The sequence below is a fragment of the Spermophilus citellus genome (genome assembly GCF_964194105.1).
Source record: "Spermophilus citellus genome assembly, chromosome: 11".
Classification (NCBI taxonomy): domain Eukaryota; kingdom Metazoa; phylum Chordata; class Mammalia; order Rodentia; family Sciuridae; genus Spermophilus; species Spermophilus citellus.
The window spans coordinates 127,171,518-127,193,844 of record NC_138192.1 but is presented as its reverse complement, the minus strand read 5'-3'; the positions used below and the strand labels follow the sequence as shown (position 1 = coordinate 127,193,844).

The 22,327-nt window shown below is 44.2% G+C and overlaps 1 protein-coding gene across 1 annotated transcript in view; it reads left to right on the top strand.

Annotated features, from left to right (window-relative positions):
* Positions 1-17,714, top strand: part of DNER (delta/notch like EGF repeat containing) — a 298,589-nt gene extending 280,875 nt beyond the window's left edge. The window contains exons 12-13 of the mRNA XM_081262396.1: positions 10,146-10,392; positions 16,703-17,714. Of these exons, the coding sequence (XP_081118522.1) occupies positions 10,146-10,392; positions 16,703-16,814 (359 nt within the window). The 3' untranslated portion in view covers positions 16,815-17,714. The remainder of the gene's footprint in view (positions 1-10,145; positions 10,393-16,702) is intronic.
* The last annotated feature ends 4,613 nt before the right edge of the window (positions 17,715-22,327 follow it).

Sequence of the window (22,327 nt, the reverse complement as noted above, 5' to 3'; positions counted from 1 at the left end):
CCACATGATCTGGGCAAACAAACTGACCCTTCAGAACCTTACTTTCTCCCTTGTGGTTACATTGGTCTCACCCAAATAGACCAGGACACCTTCCCCATCTCAAGATACCTAATTTAACCAATCTTTGGAATCCCTTTAGCCATAGAAAGTAACATATTCAAAGATTCTGGGGATTAGGACATGGACATTTTTGGGGACCATTATTCTGTCTACCATACCACCTTATCAACAGTCTCTCTTTCCACCTATTTGTTCTTGAAAATGATCATATTTAGAGATTATTTGGGATCAGTTTGACCTATCACAACATCGTCCTAATAATTTTGATAAGTATTTGCAAAAAAGTGATTACACTAATTGAAGGCAAGAATCTGAGTAGAATGAATGCTGCCCTGGTGGCCAGGGAGCTGGGTTGCAGGCCTGTACCTGCTGCTGCCTAACCAACCCCAAGATTGTGCAAGGTCATTTCATCTCTATGGAGCTCAGCGTCTCCTTCTATAAAATGAGGGATTGAATGACATGGTTAATGTTCACACTTCCAGCTCTAGTATTACAGGCTTCATCCCCAACAATGTCACAGCATGCCAGGAAGCACAATGACAAGGCAGAGCCTTCCGACTACCTTTTCCTGCACTGAACACCACTGAAGTTGAGTCTAGTGGGATCTGTTGGAAATATAGTCTGTTTGGGATACTATAACATTTACTATCACATGCAACAAAAAGAAAAACTTCAGTATACAATATGGAATACTCCCAGATACCTAGGGCACGTGCATATCCTGAAAACAGAGATGCCTCTGTGAGGGGCTCTACATCTCTACATGTGGAGATGGATCAACTTTATCATTAGCCACCACTAGAGAGTCTGAACCCCCAGTAGGATTTATACGCAAATGAATACCATTTTAGCTGTTGCACAGTTATCTCCTGTGTCCAGTGTTTGCCCAAGTAATGAGTGTTTCTTGGGAATTTGCCCCTTTGGAGTTATTATTTGGTTCCCAATTAGAGTCAAAGCAGAAACCTAGCAGACTACAGAGTTATCAAATGCAACAAGAGAAGTGATCCAGGACCATCCTGGTGGGATGAGTCCAGGCACTCTAAGGTTTTATGCATGCTCTGAGGTGTTTGTTCTGGAAATCAGCTTAGCATCCTGGCAGACTTTTAATTCTCCTCCACTTCTTTTTATCACCTTGGGACTGATCACAGTATTTTTCCTTTAGATTTTAGTAAAGGGAAAATATGCCTTCTTAGGACCAAGGTCAAAAAACAAAATAGACCCTATAAATCTTCACACAGTGGGTGTGTTTTGTACCATCTGTGTTGGGACTATGATGTTTATCTATGTCCGTCAACCTGGATGATTGGGGGTCAGCCAGTTCTGTACATTGAACAGTTGAATCTACAGATAAACATGAATTAATGCCATTCTGTGGTTGAAAAATAGGCAAGTGGGCTATCTTGGGTTTGTATACTCAGTCAGTAATCAAGAGCCTCCTTATTAGCAGGCCTTGCAGGTAGGGCCTGGGTTATAGAGAATTAATGAAAGGAACCTGCCTTCAGGAACTCATAAGGGTGGGTAAGTCAGAGTGCATGATGGGCATCGCTGGGAAGCTTTGCACAGGTGCTTCTAGGCACCAGGGAGGACCAGCGTGACTCCTCCCAGGCCAGAGAAAAAGTACAGGTTCACCTCCTGGGCCTCTTCCTCTCAAACAAATGACATCTAATAACAGCCCAAGACATCCAGGAGGCGATGTTACGTGGCACTCCTGGTTATTTGAATGGGTCGGGTCCTTTGGTTCTCTGGTTGTCCTTCTTATGTAAAAAAGGATGTAACATCTAACCTCCCCACCCAGATGTCCACCCCACTCCCCCAAAGTAACAGCTGCTGGCCATTCAGGAGAGATTCTTCCAGAGGTAGTCAGGTGGTGGAAGAGCCTCTGTTCTCCCCCACACTGATAGGAGTTTTCTGTGCACATCTCCAGCCTCTTGTTTTTGTTTTTAATAATGTATCTTGAAGGTTTATCCAGTTGGGTTATGCAGATTTATCACATCTTTACCACCACATGACAGTTCTATTTTGTAGAGGCTCCATAATTTATTTCATGATTTATTTAGACAGATGATCCACTCTGGCAACACTAGAATGAACATTTTTATAAATGCATCTGTCTTAGTCTGTTTGGGATACTATAACAAAATGCGTTAGACTGAGCAATTTTATAAACAGAAATTTAGGACCCAAGGGTGACTTACAAACCCCATTTAATTCATAATTACTTTATGAAATACTTCAACCAGCAGGAAGGCATCCTCTACCTATTTCTCAGGGAATGGATGTGGCTGGATGTAAGGAAAGCAGCTTGATGGAATGGAAAGAAGGCTTGCTGGATTCCGTGGCTGAGAACTCAATTCTGTGAGTGGAGCTGGTTTCAAATCCTAGCTCAGGTACTGACTTACCAGGCATCAATAATTGGGGTAATAAATGTAGATAGTAGAGTATAATGCCTGGCACTTAGTAGGTGTTCAATAGATGGTTGCCTTCATTATAATCAGCTGTCATTCTCTTTGCACACCCAGCAGCCTTTGGGTGCCTGCTTAAAATGAAGTTTCCCTTCCCTGATGGAATTTTGATATATTATATGCTTTTGAGTTAATAGCTGCTAATTTTCTGTAAGTACAGAATGTTTTAGGATAATAGGCATCATGTAGGAAGATATATTATTGATATAATTAGACCTTGACTTTTCATTCCAAAGTAGATACATGTATCTTCTCCAGGAGGAGGGCCTTTCCTTCTTCCCTGTCGGAACAGTCAATCCTGGACAGCACGGCCTGGGGAAAAGTTCTTCAGGCCTTTTGACTGCAACCCACAGAGAGAAAGTATTTTGCATCTTGATTCTAGATGTTACACACAGACTAACACAAACACACAGAATGTAACGCTCATTTTTATAAGTGTGTCACACTCTGAGATGGTCTTCTAAAGTAAAAAAAAAAATTGAGACATAAAATTTGTACATTTTCATGGGGCACATTATGCTAATTCAGTACATGTACAGAAAGCATAATAATCAAGTCAGGGTAATAAACATTTCCATCCCCTCAAACATTAATCATGTTATGTGTTGGGAATTTTTTCTCTTCTAGTCATTTTGAAATGTATCCTAGGTTTTTAGCTAGTAGCTCCCCTCCTCTGCCACATGAGGAAGCAGGACTAATCCATTCTCTAGTGTCCTGTGCCCCTTATTGAACTTCTTTCCATCCCCCTTCCCTGGCACGTCCCTGTCTCTCATGTCCACTCCTCCACTCCACTAGTGTGAGAGTGACTTCTTAGTGTCCACAGATGAGTGAACACATGTGACATTTGTCTCTCTGTGTCTGGCTTATTTCACTGGACAGAACGACCTCCAGTTCCATCCATATTGCCACAAATTATGGCTTCGTTTTCCTTTATGGCTAGTAATATTCCACAGGGCGTACATAGCACATTTCCTTGGTTTGTTCCTCCACTAATGGGTGTCGAGGTTGATTCCAGATTTCAGCTATTGTGAACAGTGTTGTGATCAACACAGAAGTGCAAGTACCTTTCTTATGATGATTTCATCTCCTTTGGATACCTACCTGGTAGTGGAATTGGTGGATCTTATGGTAGTGCCATTTAGGTGTTTTGGGAATCCCTGCACTGTTCTCCATAATGGCGGCACTAACTTACACTCCCATCAGCACTGTGTTAAGATTTGCCCTCCTTTGCCTCCTTGCCAGCATGGACTTTTGTCCTTTTGGTGATGGCCATGCCAACTGGGATAAGATGGTATCTCGTGGTGATTTCAATTCACGTTTCCTGGATGAGTAGTGTGCCTGAGCATTTTTTCAAATACTTATTGGCTGTTTGAATGTCTAATTTTGAGAAGTGTCTGTTTAGTTCTTTAGGCTATTCTTTAATTGGTTTATTTGGTGTGGTGTGGTGTGTGTGTGTGTGTGTGTGTGTGTGTCTTTTTGAGCTCCTGGTATTTTTTGGATATTACTCCTTTGTTAGATGAGTAACTTGCAAATATTTCCTCCCATCCTGCAGATTGTCTCTTAATTCTGTTGTTTCCTTTTCTGTGCAGAGACTTCTTAGTTTAACACAGTAAAACTAACCATTTGTCTACTTTTTTGTTGCCTGTGCCTCTGGGGTCTTATCTCAATAATCATTGTCACACCAATGCCATGAAGGGTTTCCCTATGTTTTTTTGTAATAATTTCATAGTTTCAGATTTCACACATAGGTCTTCGATACATTTTGAGTTGATTTTTGTATATGGTGAGAAGAAATGATCTAGTTTTATTCTTCTGCTATATAGATTTTATATATACACACATAAAGCATGTATATGTAATGTATGTGTAAATATATGTGAGATATAAACATATATATGGGTGTGTGTATGTGTGTGTGTGTGTGTGTGTGTGTGTGTGTGTATATATATATATATATATATATATATATATATATATATATATTCAATTTTACTGGCACCATTTATTGAAGATACTTTCTTGTCTCACGGGTGTTCTCGGCACAGAATAGAGAAGCCAGAAATTAATCAATGTTTATACAACCTACCAATTTTTGACAAAGGTAGGTTTGACCCCCAATGCACTGATTTGGATAATCTGTAGTTTGGAAAACACTGCTATTGATTGAAGAGTGAAACTTAAGAATCAAATCACTTGGGTTTATTCCCAGGTTCTACCACTTGCTATGTGAGTGACCCTGGACAAGTTACCTCCCCACCTAGAATCTCGGTTGCGTCCTGTGTAAAGCGTAGGGAGTAACGCTGGCTCCCTCTTAGCTTTATAAGAGGAATAAATGAGTTAACACCTCAAACACTTAGGATAGCATTCAGCAGACTGAAGTCAGTAAATGTCAACTGTTAACCAACACGGCGACCTAAACATCCCAAATCACCATCGGCTTCACCACTGGGGTGCCTTGAAGGCATGTCACAGCTCCTCTGTGACACAAGCTAGGACACCAGGGCTTGGTGCTGCTTTCTCTCCCCTACAAGAGCTGTGTTTTGTCTAGTTAATTCCACCCCTATCACAGCACACCCGCTCAGTGCCTCTCTGATCATCCCCCCACCCCAGGCCAGGCCACCCCAGCTCTGCCCCAGACTGGCTCCTGTTCTTGCCCCTAAAACCTGGTCTGACATGCAGCCAGAAGGATCCTTTCAGAGTGCAACTCTGAACATTGGGACCCTCCCTCCCTGCCGGTTCAAGCTCTGTTCAACTCCTGCAGTCGCTGAAGACCAAGGGCCAATCTGTTGCCCACAGGGCTGGTGGGGACTGCCTTCCCCTCCAGGAGGCACCCCTCCTCTGTGCGTCCCCCCCCCCTTGGTCCCTCCTTCCAGGCGGTTTCCCCTGCTCTGCTCTGCTCCTGAGGGCCTGGGCTGCTTCTGGGGCTCTGCCTGGGGTCACCTTCACTTTGCTCTTCCCCATCCCTGGTCAGTGCCCACTCACCCTCAGCGCCCTGCCACCTGGAAGCCCCTGGTGCAGATGCTCTTGATGTTAAATTATATGAGCACCCCTGGTCCTCTGCCATGCCTCTTTCAGCTTGCCCCTCACCGAATCAGCACAATTGTACATTGATTTTGTGATCATTTGATTGATCTCTGATCCCTCAAAAGCCTGGTGCCCTTAGAGCCCAGTGCCCTGCTTCCCTGATCCCCAGCGCATCATAGATGTTTAATTCGTGCATGTTTGGTGAATGGATCTCTGTGAAGGAGAAAATCTAGTCTTTCCCTTCCCTTTTCTGTGCATTCCTCTTCTGAAAATTAAACAAGGTTGCTATTTTTTTTTTAAATTTCATTTACTTTATTGTACAGATACCCTTTAGCTGTGGAAAACATAATGGAATTTGAAATCCATCCTTGCAGTTGTTCTGGACAGTTAGATATCTACAAAGTGACATCATCACAAAATGCTCTCGTGTACTTTCACTGTCTTTTAAATAACTTAGATGGGCAAACTAGTCTACCTACCTTCACCAAGGTAAATTCAAAACATAGACGTGGGGGATGTATTTAGAATGAATATTAGGTCAGTTGAAGTCTATTTTGGTGGAGTGGAGGTCTTTAGCAGATGCATTTTTTTTAAATTGTTGATGGAACTTTATTTTATTTGCTAGGCAAGTGCTCTGTCACTGAGCCACATCCCAGCCCCCAGATGCAGTTTTATTTATTTATTTATTTATTTATTTATTTATTTATTTTTTAGAGAGAGAGAGAGAGAGAGAAAGGATTTTTAATATTTATTTTTTAGTTTTTGGGCGGACACAACATCTTTGTTGGTATGTGGTGCTCCGAGGATCGAACCCGGGCCGCACGCATGCCAGGCGAGCGCGCTACCGCTTGAGCCACATCCCCAGCCCCAGATGCAGTTTTATTCAGCTTACTGTTGACTGTCTGATTCACCTCAAGCAGCTTCTCTGAGTCTAGCCTCTACCTAGATATAGGTGATTGTTTGAGGCCAACTGAAATGTTAAATGCAAAAGCACTTTGAGAAGTACAACATCTCAAACACATTTAGTTTAAACAAAAATGCAAATGATCCCTCAGACTCTGTTTGCTACGTTTTTCCCCAAACAGCTCAGGCATGTGTATTCCCAGTCACGCACCTGCTGGGGCCCGTGATAGCATCTCATTCTGCACATTCTGGTTCAGGATCTTTCCAGGGGCTGAGTTGCAGCCAGCATAGTAAATGACTCATGCGATTGAACTCCCAGGATGCAGCAAAACGATGACTTGCGAGGATGGCACCTGGGCTGGGAGATGGCATTTGTAACCACCTGGTGCCGATAAATTTGCTGTCTCTCAGACAGAGAGAAAGTACTGGGTTTCTTCCACGTATTGGCTCCTAAACTGATTAGCCTGCAGAGCGGGCAGCTTCATTTCCATCAGAAAAGTTTTAGATGACAGTAAAGTGGAATCTAGCTTTAAAGAAGAGGGCAGGGGAGGGACAAGTGCAAGAGGCTTTAAAGAAATTTTGATAAACTTTCCCCCCCAAAGTCCAAATAGCTTGGAACACAGGGATTTGGGGAATGGAGCAGATGGAGAGAAACGCAAACAGCGTAGGCAGCTCCTCAGACCTGGAACCCGGTGCTGCATGGAGCTCGTGATCCCGCAGGGCGGTGTTCTGCAGTGGGGCCCACGTGGTTGTGGACTCACTGTGTTTACATGACCAACATGACGTGTAAGTTGTTTACATCAAGCGTACACATAGGCCCTAGGAACTCATCAAGGACTCTTATGATCCTCCCTGGTGACCAGATCTGGGCACTCTACACATTGGAGTAGAAACTGTCCTGGCCGCCCTCGTGTTGATGCTAAGTGTATGTTATAACATACTCCAGTGAGCTTTGGACTCCAGCCTGCGGCAGAATTTTTTAGGGAATGTTATAGCACTTGGAAATCAAGTGAATCACTCTTACTTTCTCAGCCAGAAAAATGAGCCGTCTCTTGTGCGCCAGGTATTGCCAAATGAAAGGGCTGCCGATTTGGGGGTTGAGCCTTGCTGCTGGTTTTACAAGACACCTACTCCCTTCCACCAAGATTGTTTACTTATTGTGATTTATGTTTCTCCGTCTGCTGGTGTGTGAGTTGGCTCAGATGGAGCAGTGAATGCTCGAATGGTCATCTAGTCTCCCTAAGCTCCTGGCGTCACCTCCTGAGCTTGGCAGCCAGACTTGAATGGCAAAATCAAGCTTCACAGGTCTCAGTAAAATACTCAGAAATCAGAGGATCTGGATGCAAAGTCAGAAGCCACTTCATTCATCCACTTTTCCCAAACGTTCTAGAAGCATCCAAGATAAGTACATGGGCTATTTTCCTTTTAAGTTTCTAGGAAATGGGTCTGCAGGCCTGGCCCTGTGTTTGGGTATCTTCCTGAGTAATTCCTCAGGCTACAACTTTTCAAGATCAAGAATAGCTGATTCTGACTCCATCATCACTGAAGACGTAGTTAGGATGAGGGACTGGGTATCCAGAGGCCACCAATACTCTCACTGAAAATAGAACAGTGAGAAGAGTCCTGGGGATTTCATGGGAAGGCAGCTCACTCCTGTTCCCATCCGTGAATCCCGTATCCAGATACCATGCAGGTGGTGGCCTGGAAGGGTGGTGACAGTGGTGACAACGTGAATAAAACAGAGAAGTCCTCCTCTTTCCCAAAGGAACTCAGCTTTTCTTTGGTTGTACCCAGCTCTTTCTAATTAGCAAAACTTCCTTTCAAATCTCATTCACCTCAGCTAGAGTTTCCACTCATGTGCACGTCTGTAAACAGGCGTGATTTGACAACCAGTGCCAACCACAGCCAATTCATCCTGTCCTTTCATTTTCTCCTGTTGATACAGTTCAGAGCTTTGAGGAGGCACACAGGTAACTAGTGCCCCATTGTCCTCAGCTCAGAGCATCTGCAGTGGAGGTCAGCATACTCTCCTGTCCTCCACCTTCTGGCATCTCAGCTCCTCCTCCTCCTCCTCCTCGGAGTTCACCTACCATACACCTTCTTCTTCTTCTTTTTTAAAACATGTTTTCTAACCTATGCTCACAGCAGGCCAATGAAATCTGCATTGTTATTTTCATCTTACAAATGAAGAAACAGGTTCAGGGAGGTCAGTTGTTTGGAATTGGGATTGAAAGCAAGGGGGGGTGTGGTCCCAAGGAGCACCATCTTTTCTGTTACACTGGGAGATAATCTTATGAGCATTTCTACCCAGAGCTCATTGTTTTCTTATTTATTTATTTTTTTGATGGTAAAAGGAATACATTATTCTCCTTTAAAAAATTTGGAAAAGGCAGAGAAGTATAAGGAAGAACATAAAAATCTTTTGTCATCAGGCCTTCCAGTGATCACTGTGCAGTGACCCCCAGATCTGCCAAAACACTCATCCCAGAGGGGTGCCAGCTTCCCGGCCTCCTCTCTGCAGAAAGGGGAGGGAGAATTACACATCTCGTGGGGGTTCTGGCTCAGTGAGGTGTTGCTGAGGAGCTTAGTCCACAGTGAGAAGCAATCTGTTTTCCATGGTCCTCCCTCTGGCTGAGCCTCCCAGTGTGTAGGTGGAGGCCTCCACTTAGTGCCATTGCCCAGTTATGCTCTGTGAGTAGGTCTTGCTTTGAGGCATTCTTTTCTCTTCTGCTGTTTAATGAACTGTCTTTCCATTTCACCTATAGTTGAATATTTAGGTTGTTTCCCATTAGGGGGTTTGGTGGGTGGAGAGGAAATGCAAATGTGGGGGACCTTTAGTGATACCTGTAATTTGTGTGTGTGTATGTGTGTGTGTGTGTGTGTGTGTGTGTGTATAGCAAAAATGATAAAACATTAACATCTATTAACCCTGAGTCGTAAGTACATGGGTCTCTGTGATTATTTTTTGAGCATTTTTCCAAATGTGTGGTGATCAACAACCTTATATTTAAAATTTGTGGTGCTAAGATAAATGTTCTTGCACATAGGGCTTGTGCATTTCCAGCGTTATTTCTGCAACATAAATTCTAAAGCGGAGATATCTGGGTTAAAGCATTCAGTGAGTCCAAGAAGGGTTACAGTTCAGTTTGCAATCTCCATTTCTGTGCCCACTGTGGTTTTCATAATTTTAAAATGATGTTTGGAGCTGGAATGGGAATTACATTTTTTTATTGTTGTTCCAGGGATTGAACCCAGGTGCACTTAACCACTGAGCCACATCCCCGGCCCTTTTAAATATTTTATTAGAGACAGGGTCTCACTAAGTTGCCTAGGCTGGGTTTGAACTTGTGATCCTTCTGCCTCAGCCTCCTGAGCTATGGAGATTATAGGTGTGTGCCACCATGCCAGGCCGAGGATTTGCATTTTTTAGAGTAATTATAAAGCTGAACAATTTTACTTTTTAAAATTTCTTTGGTGGTTTCCTCTTTATATCTTTTGCCTATGTTTCTGAGGTGTGTTCCTGGTTTTTCTTAAAGAGTTAGAAGAGGTCTTTATGCATTAATGGTATTAGCCCTTGATGTGGATTATTCACAGAAATCAGTTCTTCCTGCAGAGTTGTTACTGATGCACGGGTGGGGAAGACCCCCACACCCTGCGGGTCCCATTTATCCCACTCTTTGTTCTTTCCGCCCTCAGACCTCCAGTGGAAGTCCGGGCACATGGCCGAGAGCCTCACCAACATGCCGCGGCACTCCCTCTACATCATCATCGGCGCCCTCTGTGTCGCCTTCGTCCTGATGCTGATCATCCTGATCGTGGGCATCTGCCGCATCAGCCGCATCGAGTACCAGGGCTCTTCGCGGCCGGCCTATGAGGAGTTCTACAACTGCCGCAGCATCGACAGCGACTTCAGCAGCGCCATCGCCTCCATCCGGCACGCCAGGTGAGGGCCAGTGCGGGCAGCGCGGTCACACCTGTCCCAGGCGCTGGGCACAGCACTTCCCATGCACAGAGAGGGTTTTAAAGGGTAAAACATGTTCAACGTGGTGCTGGGGGCATGTCAGGACCTCTTCATGAGCAAACCCCTCTTCATCTGCCCCTAGCTTTGGATGCATCCATTCATTTACCTTGCACTGGTCCGTGACTATACATGTCTGATTCTTAATCGCTGTCTATTGGAACATTTTTTGACGATTTCTTTCTGGAATGCCTTTATGTTGCTCTTAAAATAGTCCACATGGACATAAATGGTTCCCTTTGATTTAAAGACCCACAAAAATAAGGATAAACAGCTACATGCTGCACTTAGTGCTCACATAATGCAGCCTCCTTTTCTGGAGGAGTCAAAGGTTGGTAGGGTGTCACAGGAGAAATTTAGTCCAGGTGCCTGAAGTGTGGTATTAACGACTCCATTCCATGACTCCATATTCCAGACAGATCATGTAACCTTCCACAAATACAGTTCCCCACCTGCACAGAAAAAAACTGTGGCAGTCACATTGAATTACAAATGTCAAAGAATATATAGAGAATCCTGTATTTACTTCTCTAAATCTACTATATGATGCTAAAAAATAAGCTACATTTTACTGATTTTTGCAAAGAATGTTCATTTCAAAATTAACCACAAAATTGTTTGTTGAAGTAAGCCATGGTCCCTGTTCACTGATGGAGCAATATCAAGCATGCAGTCCAGAAGTCTTTCTTGTGGTTTTTCTTTCTATGGCTCCAACAAGTCCTGGCACATAGTAAACTTTGCTAAAATTTGAGGTCTGAAATGAATGCATGATCTCAGTTCAGGGTTAAGGTGAGGTGCTTCAAGCCGTTTGAGAGGTAGATTCATCCCAGGACACCAGCTCACTACGTGACTCTGGGATGTATTTGCAGTATCACTGAACCAGAAGCAGAGAATGCAGAAAGGAATGGAGAATTGACATGTTCCCTTGATGTTCAAGAGTCTTATTTTTCCTCTCTGTTCCTGGAGGAGCTTGGTTCATCAGGAGGGATCAGAATCCATGGCTGCTTTATTTGATGTGTTGAGAGACCCAAGAAATCAGATTCCCTCCAATCCCCAAGGCGCATGCAACTAAAATCCTTCAGGGCTGCCATGGAGGAGTATTTTATTTCAGACCCAGAATAGTTCAAGATGGATGCATTGGAACATATTGCCTGTATAGCCCACTGGGAAGATAGTTACCTGAATACGATTGAAAGAAAGAATAGACTTGAAAGCATTGATAGAACCCAGCTCTTACATGGTGCCAATGTTTGTCAAAAATGTGTAAGGCATGTTTTCTAATCAGCATGCTTCTACATGCATCTGTGACCGCAGATGAAACTATCAACATTAAAATAATACTTTCCCAAGTATCTGGAATTTAGGAAATCTTTGCTAAACATTCACTCAGCACCACAGCATTTCAACAGTCTGCCTGTAGAGAGGTCATGGCTGGGTGTCTGGCTCCTTGGGCTTCTTTGCTCTCTCTTCTGGGAAATCCTAGAAGAGCCTTGGCAGAATCTCAGCCTCTTTGATGTTACTGTCTCCCTAGTTTCTAGCAGTGGCCTGTGGCTAATGTCCATTTCATGGGATGTCTCCTACCACAAGCCTAGAGGTGATAGTGAGTTGGGTTGATTGCAGCCTAGAGGCCACACGAAATGCATTCTGAGTGGGTCACCTACGACACTCAAAAGATACTCTGGCTGTGCCTGGTGATTCTGATGTCAGAAGGATCTCTCTCTCTCTCTCTCTCTCTCTCTCTCTCTCTCTCTTATTTTTTTTTCTCTCTCTTACCAAGAGCCATCTGTCCCACAGCTGCTTTGCTTATACACAGACAAGGCGGGGTCTGCAGCTGAGCAGCAGGAGCAAGGCCATGGCTCTCCACATTCTGACACCGAGGTCACATCTCAGTGGCCGACTGCTTACTGCTCTATGTGCTAGAGGTGTCTGATCATGAAAAACAGAAAAAGGAGAACTGGGAAGGGACATGTTCACTTTCCCCCAAAGAGCTCGAAACCTTCTGATTTCAGCCTTTCCCAAAATGAGATCTACCTGACATTCTCTGCTGTATCCTTTTAGCTCCTGACTTTGGGGGACTGTGAACAAGAGGAACGGACACTCTGATCTCGCTTATAACTCGTGGCAATATCTTTTGTTTCTTTAGAGAAATAGGCATGCAAGACTTGTCACCAAATACGGTGTTTGAGGTGTGTCTGTGTTACCGTTACTGCTGGGCTGAGACTTCTGTTAGTGCCTCTGTGGCGGCCAACATTGACTGAGAGCTTTCCATGGGCCAGACACAGTCTACACTATCATCCACATTTTCAGGAGTTTCACAAGAATCCTAGGTCGTGTGTTTCTTTAGCTCCCTACATATGCGAACAGAGTCTGAGCTCAGCAGGGCAGGGCAGTATACACAGGGTCTCAGTTTGTGAGGAGGCCAGGATCAAAGCAGGTGTGCTGATCGGAAGCAGATGCCTTTACACCCTGCAGCACATGAGCTCCTCAGGAGCAGCAAAGGTGAGAGCTGCAGTTCAAGGTCCCTCGCATGCATGAAGGCTTCAAGGAAGTGTTCAGAACCCAGGCTCAGGAGCTGCGTAGCTCCACTTCCCACAAAGACTGTGACCTTGAGATTATCTCCAAGCTTCCACTTCCTCATCTGTGAAGTGGCACAGATGGTACGTGCTCACCTCACAGAGTTGCTGTGACAGCAAGATGAGAAGATCCATCAGTGAAAACGAGACATGGGAGGTGGTGCTGAATGAGTGCCCAGAACAGTGCCTGATGCGTGAACCCTCATGGGGCCAAGGGAGGAGGTGTGGACACAACCACCAGGGGATCAGGGCCAATGGGCTGTTTTCCAGGAGGGGGGGGGTGTCAATTCATTTTCATCTTTTTAAAATCCCTCAAGCAGACATTCCCAAGTGTCATGGTTGGGTTGTGGGATATGAGCTACCATATCAGGGGAACATCACACAGAACGTTGAGTATAACCCCCAGTTACAGTGTGTAGTCTTCTCTCAGTTTTGTCAGAATATGTAATAAATAGTCTCTGTTGTCACTCTCGGAGATGTTCGATACATATTTGCCAAGGGAGTTGAAAGGATATAGGGTCAAAAGATGGACAGACTAAAGAATAATGCACACAATGTCCACACCAGGTCCTTTGGAGAGATGGACTAAGGGCAATTCCTGGGGTCTTCCTCAGAGGCCCACACCACAGCTTGGACTCTGCAGTTCAGCTGGCTCTGCTGTGACTACTGCACTTTACCTGTGTAATGCGAAAGCAGCCGGAGACGGTATGAATGGCTTGACTGTGTTCCAATAAAACTTTATTTAAAAAATAGGCAACAGGCTAGAATCTGGTTACTCTACATTATAATTTTCTCTAGTTTCCAATTTATAGTTTTACAATTAAAATACACCTTCCAGATAAGGAAAAAAGTATGTCATTAAAAAAAAGAGCAGTCATATAAAAAGTCTTGCAATAAAATAGGCAACCTTTTACATTGGTTTTGTGCCTGAGAATTTAAAATGGAATTTTACAAGGGTTAGCTGATTTTTAACATCCTCCCAATTCTAAGATAGAAGATATAAAAAGCTGTTAGCATTTTCAGCATGAATGTGAACGCACATACATTTATCACCAAGTGGGAGCCTACCGCTGTGAGAGCTGTGAGATTCCAGACAAGTCTTGCCTCAGTTTACTGGGTGTTAAAAAGCTCCAGTGTTTCTGTAAAGCAAACTGTTTTAGCTTCCACGTGGCAGATTCTGCACTTCCAATAGAGACCTCCGCGACTCACCCAAGGAATCTGCACGGGCTCTCGGAAACCAGGAAGTTGAAGTAGAGCTCCAGGGCTGTCTGTCTCTTTCTCTAGTCCTGGGCTGTTTTCTTACTTTGCCCAGGTTACTGCTGTAGTCAGCATTATACTTTATGACCCATTCTGATTGGTGTTAACATGCCCCATGCCACATGGCCACATAAACCAGCCAGGACACAAAGGATGCTCCTTGTGGTCTACTTTAAACATATGTGGGTGAGCAAATGGCCCTCTCCGAAGTGGGTTCAGGACGTGCTTTATCAAACTTGGTGAATCTGAGACACCCATCCTCACACCTGCCTTTGGGTCCATGGCAACATTCAGTCCGTGGTCCTTTGAACTATCACTGGCAAATGAGTGGCATAAAGTAGAGGCTTGAATTTTCTATATTTTTGAGAAAACAGGTTCTTCAAACTGTGAAATCATATAGAAGTAGGTTTTTAAAAGATATGTTTGACTTATTAAGTTGCTTGCACTTTTCCTATCAGCCAGCTCTTTTACTAATCAACTAGTTAATAGGATTCCTTGCTCATACCAGAGTTCCCACGGTGAACAATCCCATGGCTACAAGGCTAGGATATGAAGAGCAGTCACTGGGTTGCTGGATTTTTTTTTCTAAAACATCACTATTATGACCAATTTATCTAGCAATGATATGAAAAAGATTGTCAAGATATTTGCACCTTAAAGTAGGAGCTTTTGACATTTTCAGACTTGCAGAGAAGCATGGGATACAATGGGCTTTACTCTGTTGCCACTTTCCCTGATCTGATTACACAGCTTCATTCAGTTCAGATCAGCACCTGAGGGCTGAGCCAGCTTCCCCTGTGCAGGCACAGTCATGGATCTTCAGTGAGACTTCACATTTTTTAAGTCCCTCTTAATATTGCAGTGACAGCTGTGGGGTTCTTAGGGGCAGAGTGCGTTAACCCTAACCCTGGCCTCCGCCTGGCGGGGTTAGGCCACCATACCCTTGAAAGCTAATCCCTCTTTAGTGACTAGGGGGGTAACCTAGATGGAGGTTTAAAATTAGAAGATCATGCAGGGCACAGTGGCACACGCCTGTAATCCCAGCAGTTTGGGAGGCTGAGACAGGAAGATCATGAGTTCAAAGCCAGCCTCAGCCACAGCGAGGCACTAAGCAACTCAGTGAGATCCTGTCTCTAAATAAAAAACAAAATATGGCTGGGGCTATGGCTCAGTGGCTGAGTGCCCTGAGTTCAATCCCAGGTACCAAAACAAACAAACAAACAAAGAAAAAACTAGAAGATCTCATGAAGCATGCACTGTTTTCTCCTTGCCACTCCATCTTCCTCTCCTCTCCATACAGAGGAGATGGACTTTCCAAAGATAGCAAAGGGAGAAATAGGAAGACAAAAGAGAAGTCACAGTAAATACGCCTTTAATTCCTCAGGGCTCCATCCTAATAACCTTTTTAAAATTTAAGAGTTTTGGAAAAATCCTTTTTAAATGAACCCTGATGTATTTGAAAGAGTTAAAAGAAATGTGGTCTATAAAAAAGAGCAGGGGGGGGGGGAGATCGTGTTCATATGGCAGACTGCTTAAGTCATGTTTTACTCCCGAGGCTTAGGAAGGTGAGGTCCTGAATGGGAAGCGACCACCCAGAAGTTGAATTTGTTTCATTTTAATAATTGCCATCCTAAGACTGGTTTGGCATGGAGTTCTGAACTTGGATTCTGACTCCTCTGGCTTCTGGGTGTCAGTTGGCTGTCAAGGGGGATTTTGCTATATACAAATCTGTTGGGATGGTGGCTTTGTGCTCAGAGAAAAGCAGTGGCTTGTGGGTGTGCAAAGCAGGAGGGTCTGGGAGGTAATAGGTGGGTGGGATTGGATGGCCATCCTGGCAGTTTGTGGACAAACACCTCATATTTTAGGTCATTTCCTCCCTCTGCCCTCCTGCTGGGCTCTCAGAGCCTTCACAGCTTGTTCCCCCAAACTCCCAGGGGAGAGGCTGTCTGTTCCCTGACACCACCCCCACAGCCTGTCCCGGGGAGCCTGTCCAGCTAGTCTGTATTCCAGGCACTAATGTGGATGTAAAATAAACCTGCCTCTCCAAATATTTATGGGTCTTGGAAGAGAAAAACAAATCAATACACGTTTTCTTAAAACCTATTGTAGAGCTGTCCTGGCTGGCTGCTGCTCTGCCAAGATTCAACCTGGAAGCTTCACCATTCACTTGGGCTCCACGCTTTGTGAAATTTGCGTTTTCTCCCTCCTGCACCAAAGACTAACATTTACACTTTTTCAATTTTAATATCAGGGTGTCTTAAGTTTCTGTACTGGCTGGAGAATATATTTTTAGAGCGCTTCGACAGTTCCATTTGATTCTTGAATCTTTTATTCTCACCATTTGCCCTTAATAGGACTTGGAGTCCAATATTTGTCTCACCAGAATGCCCTCTCTTTAATTTCAGGTTTGGAAAGAAATCCCGACCCGCGATGTACGACGTGACCCCCATCGCCTATGAGGATTACAGTCCCGACGACAAACCCTTGGTCACACTGATTAAAACAAAAGATTTGTAATCTTTTTTGGGGGGATTATTTTTCAAAAAGATGAGATACTACACTCATTTAAATATTTTTAAGAAAAACAAAAGCTTAAGAAATTTAAAAACGTTAGCTGCTCAAGAGTTTTCAGTAGAATATCGAAGAACTAATTTTCTGCAGCTTTTAGTTTGGAAAAATATTTTAAAAACGAATTTGTGAACTCCATAGACTACGTTTTAATGTACTCTCAGCTCTAAACCGTAGGCTTCTCCTTGTGTGTGCTCTTTTCATGGTAGAGACTACGCAAAGCCCAGATGAATTTCTGTGGTTGTTACAGAATAAGTCTAAGCGAGGAGAAGTTTCTTTTTGACATGTGAGTGCCGGCTTTTTGAGTAGAGGTAGGAAAATCATGTAAAGTAGAATATGATGCATAATACAGTATACCCGTTACTTAAAAAGAAGTCTGAAATGTTTGTTTTGTGAAAAAGAAGCTAGTTCAATTTATTATTCCTAACCTGGATGACATTAGCCTTTGCCTTACTCTGTGCATGGGTAAGTGACTTCTGCTCTGTTTCACTGAACTCTGCAGAAACATTTTTTCAAGTTGTCTTTTTCGTAACAGTCGTTGAACTTGGCCTTGAAATCATACGTAACGAGCGGGCCTAGCGAGGCAATTTACGATCGGTTTTTATCCATATTTTTCCTTTTGAAAGTCAAGGTTTTTATATCGTGAGTAAATTAAATTTATGTTCTGAGTTATTTGTTGCTAAGAGGTAGTAAATGTAAGAGAGTACTGGTTCCTTCCGTAGTGAGTATTTCTCATAGTGCATCTTTATTTATATCCAAGACATTTTTTTGTGGCTGTATTTGATTGATATGTGCTTCTTCTGATTCTTGCTAATTTCAAAGAATATTGAATAAATGTTAGCAAGTCAAGGATGCACCTGTCTCTTTTGTCCTTTCAAAATTATATAAAGCGTTTTGGCTTGGAAATGGGCTGTCAAACAAGCAATCCTGCTGTTTGTGACATTTTAAATGGTCTGAGCAATACCCCTCATGCAGTTTGGACATCCTGTGCCCCCTAAGGTCCATACGCTGGAAGCTTGGACCTCAGTGTGCTGATGTGGAGGTGGTGGACTTTTAAGAGGTGGGTAAGTAAGATGTCCTTAGGTCATTGGGGGACTATCCTGGGAAAGGGCTAAAGTAGTTCTCATGAGAGAGTGTTGTTATAAGAGAGTGTCCAGCCCCCGAGTTTCTCTCTGGCTTCCTTTTTTGTGACCTCATCTCTTCCTCCCATATATACATCCACCATTGTGACACTGTGTACCATTAGGCCCTCGCCAGAGGCCAAACAAATGGGGCCCTCTGATTCAGACTCTGAATCTCCAAAACTGTGAGCCAAAAAAAAAAAACCTCTTGTCTTGATAAAGTTAGCATGCATCAGGTATTTTGTGAAAGTAAACCAGAATGGTCTAGTATAATAGTCCCATGGCTGCTGGAGCCATTTCCTCCAAACTCTGGGAGCCTCTCTTACATCCTGATTGACGTTCAGTGCTGCTTGTCAACATGAAGGGTGGAAACTAAATTAATTTGTGCAACTTGATTTGCCAATGAAATGTGGCATGTGTGAATGTCGAGAGATGCAATCCAGAGCGGCTTCTAGGCATTATGTGCAGCTACCAGTGACCTCAAGAATTATCTCACGCTGCTTTTCTTCAGGGGTCAAATGAAATTGCCTCAGCAACCACTCCTTTGTCCTTAGAAAATTGAAGGTAGATCAGAGCCACCCTGTGTTCAATTTCACTCTGTGTCTAAATGCTGCGCTGGAGTTCCTGTGTAATTTTGGAAAATGCGTTTTTAACTTCACAGGGAAACTTTGGTAAGGCCAAGTGATGTTCTGAAATCAGGTGCCTGGGGGCGGGGGGGAGGTTGAAGCAAAGAGAATAACTCAAGACGCTTTTCCTCCCCTCCCTCCTCTCAGAACATCTGCCCCTAATCTTACAAATGACATAGCAAAAAACCTACACTCTGATTATTAAATGATACAGTGCAATATATTAATATTTTTAGTTTGTTTCAGTGTTTGGAAGTAAAGTAAGAACAGAACATTAGCTGTCAGTTGAGTTGCCATGGCAACACTCTGGAGGGTCCTGCAGATCTTGCTCCCTCCTTCTTCCTGTGAAAGCCTCTGCTGGTCGTGAGGCACACAGACACCTCCAAGGATGACAGGAGAGGCCCCGGAACACTGGCAAGAGTAGAACCCACTAGGTCCACTCCCCTGAGGCCCTGCAGCTGCGTCCACCCTGCCGGGTCTCCTCTGCTTGCTGCTCTTCTGCTTCGGTCCGACCCTCTAATCATTTTCAATCCCCCAGATTCTCCAAGGAAGTCTACATGACACCCCTTTAAGGACTTGTTTGGAGAATGAAAGACCATTTAGTCTTTCACCAATCACGACTTCACTTTTTAAAGCAAATTAATGAAGCCTACTAATTCAGACAGGCTGAGAGCAGACCCTGAGCACCTTGAAGACATCCACTCATTCATTCGGACGTTCAGTGATAATAATTCGTCGCTCTGAGCGTGCTTTGCATCAAACAGATGATGAGCAGCAAGAGCCACACGCCAGGACCCTGGCTCCTGGGTCTGGGGCTTGCTTTGAATTAGATCTTCATCTAACAAATAGGTCCAATAGACAGGGTCCTGGAGGGGAGGCTAACTGGCCTCCATCTGCTCATCTGTAGGAGTGGATTAAAACCTTGCTTCAGTCATTAACTTGATAATGACTTTGGGCAAGCGACTCTCTGGACCTAGGCTTCGTAATTTGGAAAATAGGGGTAATAGTAGGATCTCCCATGAAGGGGCATTGAGAGAATGACACATCAGAAGGGGTATTACTCAGCCCCGGTCCAGTGCACCTTAAGCCTTCAGCACGGTTAGCTGTTGTTGTTATTGTTGTCAGTCTTACTTTAGATACATTGTTACAAAGTAGGTCAATGCAAAGCTCTGATGGTGGGGGTGTGACTGTGGTCTGCAGGTGATGCTCCCTGAATGTGCTCATTGAGCTGCTTTGGCCTGGAGCATGTTGTCTAAGTGTTAGACGCTCCGCCATCTTGCACTGTCTGGGAAAAGTGCATTGGACAAGGTCAACTACTGCTCAGACCCAAGAACGCTGATGACCGTGAACTGCTGGAGTGAGAATTAACCCAGTTCTCATCCATGGGCCTTCACAATGTAAAGACAGGAAAGGCTGCCACTGGGAGTGGTGTAGCCGTGTCTCTACTGGAGAGTTTTCCCCTAAGCTTTTTCTTCTTGCAAGGAAATGACACACACAAACGAGTTGCTTCCTAGGGATCTTAACAGTTGAGAATTGTCTTCCTTCCTTCCTTCCTTCCTTCCTTCCTTCCTTCCTTCCTTCCTTCCTTCCTTCCTTCCTTCCTTCCTTCCTTCCTTCCTTCCTTCCGCCTTATGCATGTGAGGCAAGCACCAGCTGAGCAATATTCCAGCCCCAGAGAATTGTTTTCTTTGATGTAAGTACCAAAATCTCCACTTAGCACAATGAGGTTTGGACCCACAGAAACTGAAGCTTGTCTTGGATTATGAAGGATATGGATTTAAAAACAATAACAACAACAAACTTTTGGGTACAAATATTTTGAGACCTCTTTTTTTTCGTTTATAGAATTTTATAGTTTACTTATAAGGGCAAATATTAAAACTACAGGAAAGAAAGACATATGCTAAATAGTTACAGAGTGTAGGCTACAAAGCTCCGCAGACCCCCAGCTGTCTCCAGAGCAGCCACTGCTCCCCTGTCTAACACGGGGGAGCTGAAGATGTTGGCGGTCACCTTTCTAGCTTCCTTCCCCTTTGGAGGGGAGCCCGTGGCTCATCATTGGCCAGCGGGACTGTCTGGGAAATCTCCTGGGAAGCCCCCCATCAGGGAGTGACGGAGTCCGGGAGCACCATCAGATCCTCCAAGTGTGGCAGAGGAGACTGCTGCGAGGTCACAATATAAAGAGCAGGGACTTGGATACTCTTCCTAAGAGGTTTGATGAACCCCAACGTGATAAGAATCACTCCTGCACCCCAGCCGTTTTTCAAAACTGAGGAGAGGGAATGGAAGTGGTTAATTTAGAGCAGGGGTTGGTAAACTAAGGCCCAGAGACCAAGTATGGTCAGATATTTTTTTTTTTTTTTTTTGCAGACATCAAGCTCACCCTGAATCCAGTTATGCACAAAGGTCTCCTACCCTTTCAAGGATTTTGATCTTTCTTCTAGTAGACTTATAGTAGCACGAAAAGGACACGGTTATTACTATATCTTAGTGTTCCTTTCTGGGACTTTATTTTCTCCCTTGTTATGCACGTAGCTACATAATGTGCTTAAGTTTCAAGGCCGAGATATTTAATATCTGGCCCTTTACAAAGTTGCCTGACCTCTTTCTTAGGGCCATGTTTTAATCAGCTTTTTTGCAGCTGTGACTAAATGACCCATCCAGCACCACTGTGGAGGAGGAAAAGTTTATCTGAGGGCTCACAGTTTCAGAGGTCTCAATCCATAGACAGCAGACTCTATTCCTCAGGGCTCAAGGTGAGGCAGGACATCATGGAGGAAGAGTGTGGAAAAGGAAAGCAGCTCACATGGTGGTCAGGAAGCAGAGACTCCACTCTTCAGATACAAAATATATACCCCATGGCCACGCCCCAATTCCCACCTCCTCCAGCCACACTCCACCACTTCAGGTACCACTCAGTTAATCCCTATCAGGGGATTAAATCATGGATTGGGTTAAGACTCTTACAACCCAATCATTTCCTCTCTGAACCTCCTTGCACTGTCTGACATGTGGGCTCTTGGGGACACCTCACATACAAACCATAACATGCCACATTCTGTAGTTGAGTGAAGCCACACCCCTCAGGTCTAGCACAGTGCTGGCACGTAGCAGGTGCCCCATGCCCGTGAGTGTGCTTCATCCATACCTGGATGACTCTGTTTTATTCAACTTTATCACCCTACTTCCCGGCCTGGTTTCTGACCTCCAACAAGTCATTATTATTCCAATGGATTGAAAAGCACATTTCAGGATCAATTAAAGGAGGGACAAATGGAAGCTGGTATGTGAGAGAACAATGAAGGCAGGAGCTTCACAATGTGAGGCAAGACTCTGGACTCATACGGCACCAGCAGGAGTGGCCGAGGGATTTCACACGCTGACATGCGAAGTCTCTGCAAGATCTCTCTCCTTTGCATCTGATGACCTGGGCTGGGTAGTGGAGGACCTGGACTTGTCAATCAAATGTATAATTTTTTTCATTTGCTTCAATTTATTATGTTTCCTTACATACCACATTACTCAAGCGGGGTGGTCATAGACTTTATTATGGGATGTGGAGATGGGGCCCAGGCCTGGGAAGTGGCCTTCCACCACATACAGACTCCACTGCATCTCCTGGTTTTCTCTCATGTTCATCTCCCTCTCCAGAACCCAAGAAAGTTAATTCCATGTTCTGTTTTGTTGTAGAGCAATTGCTGTTGCCCTCAGGGTC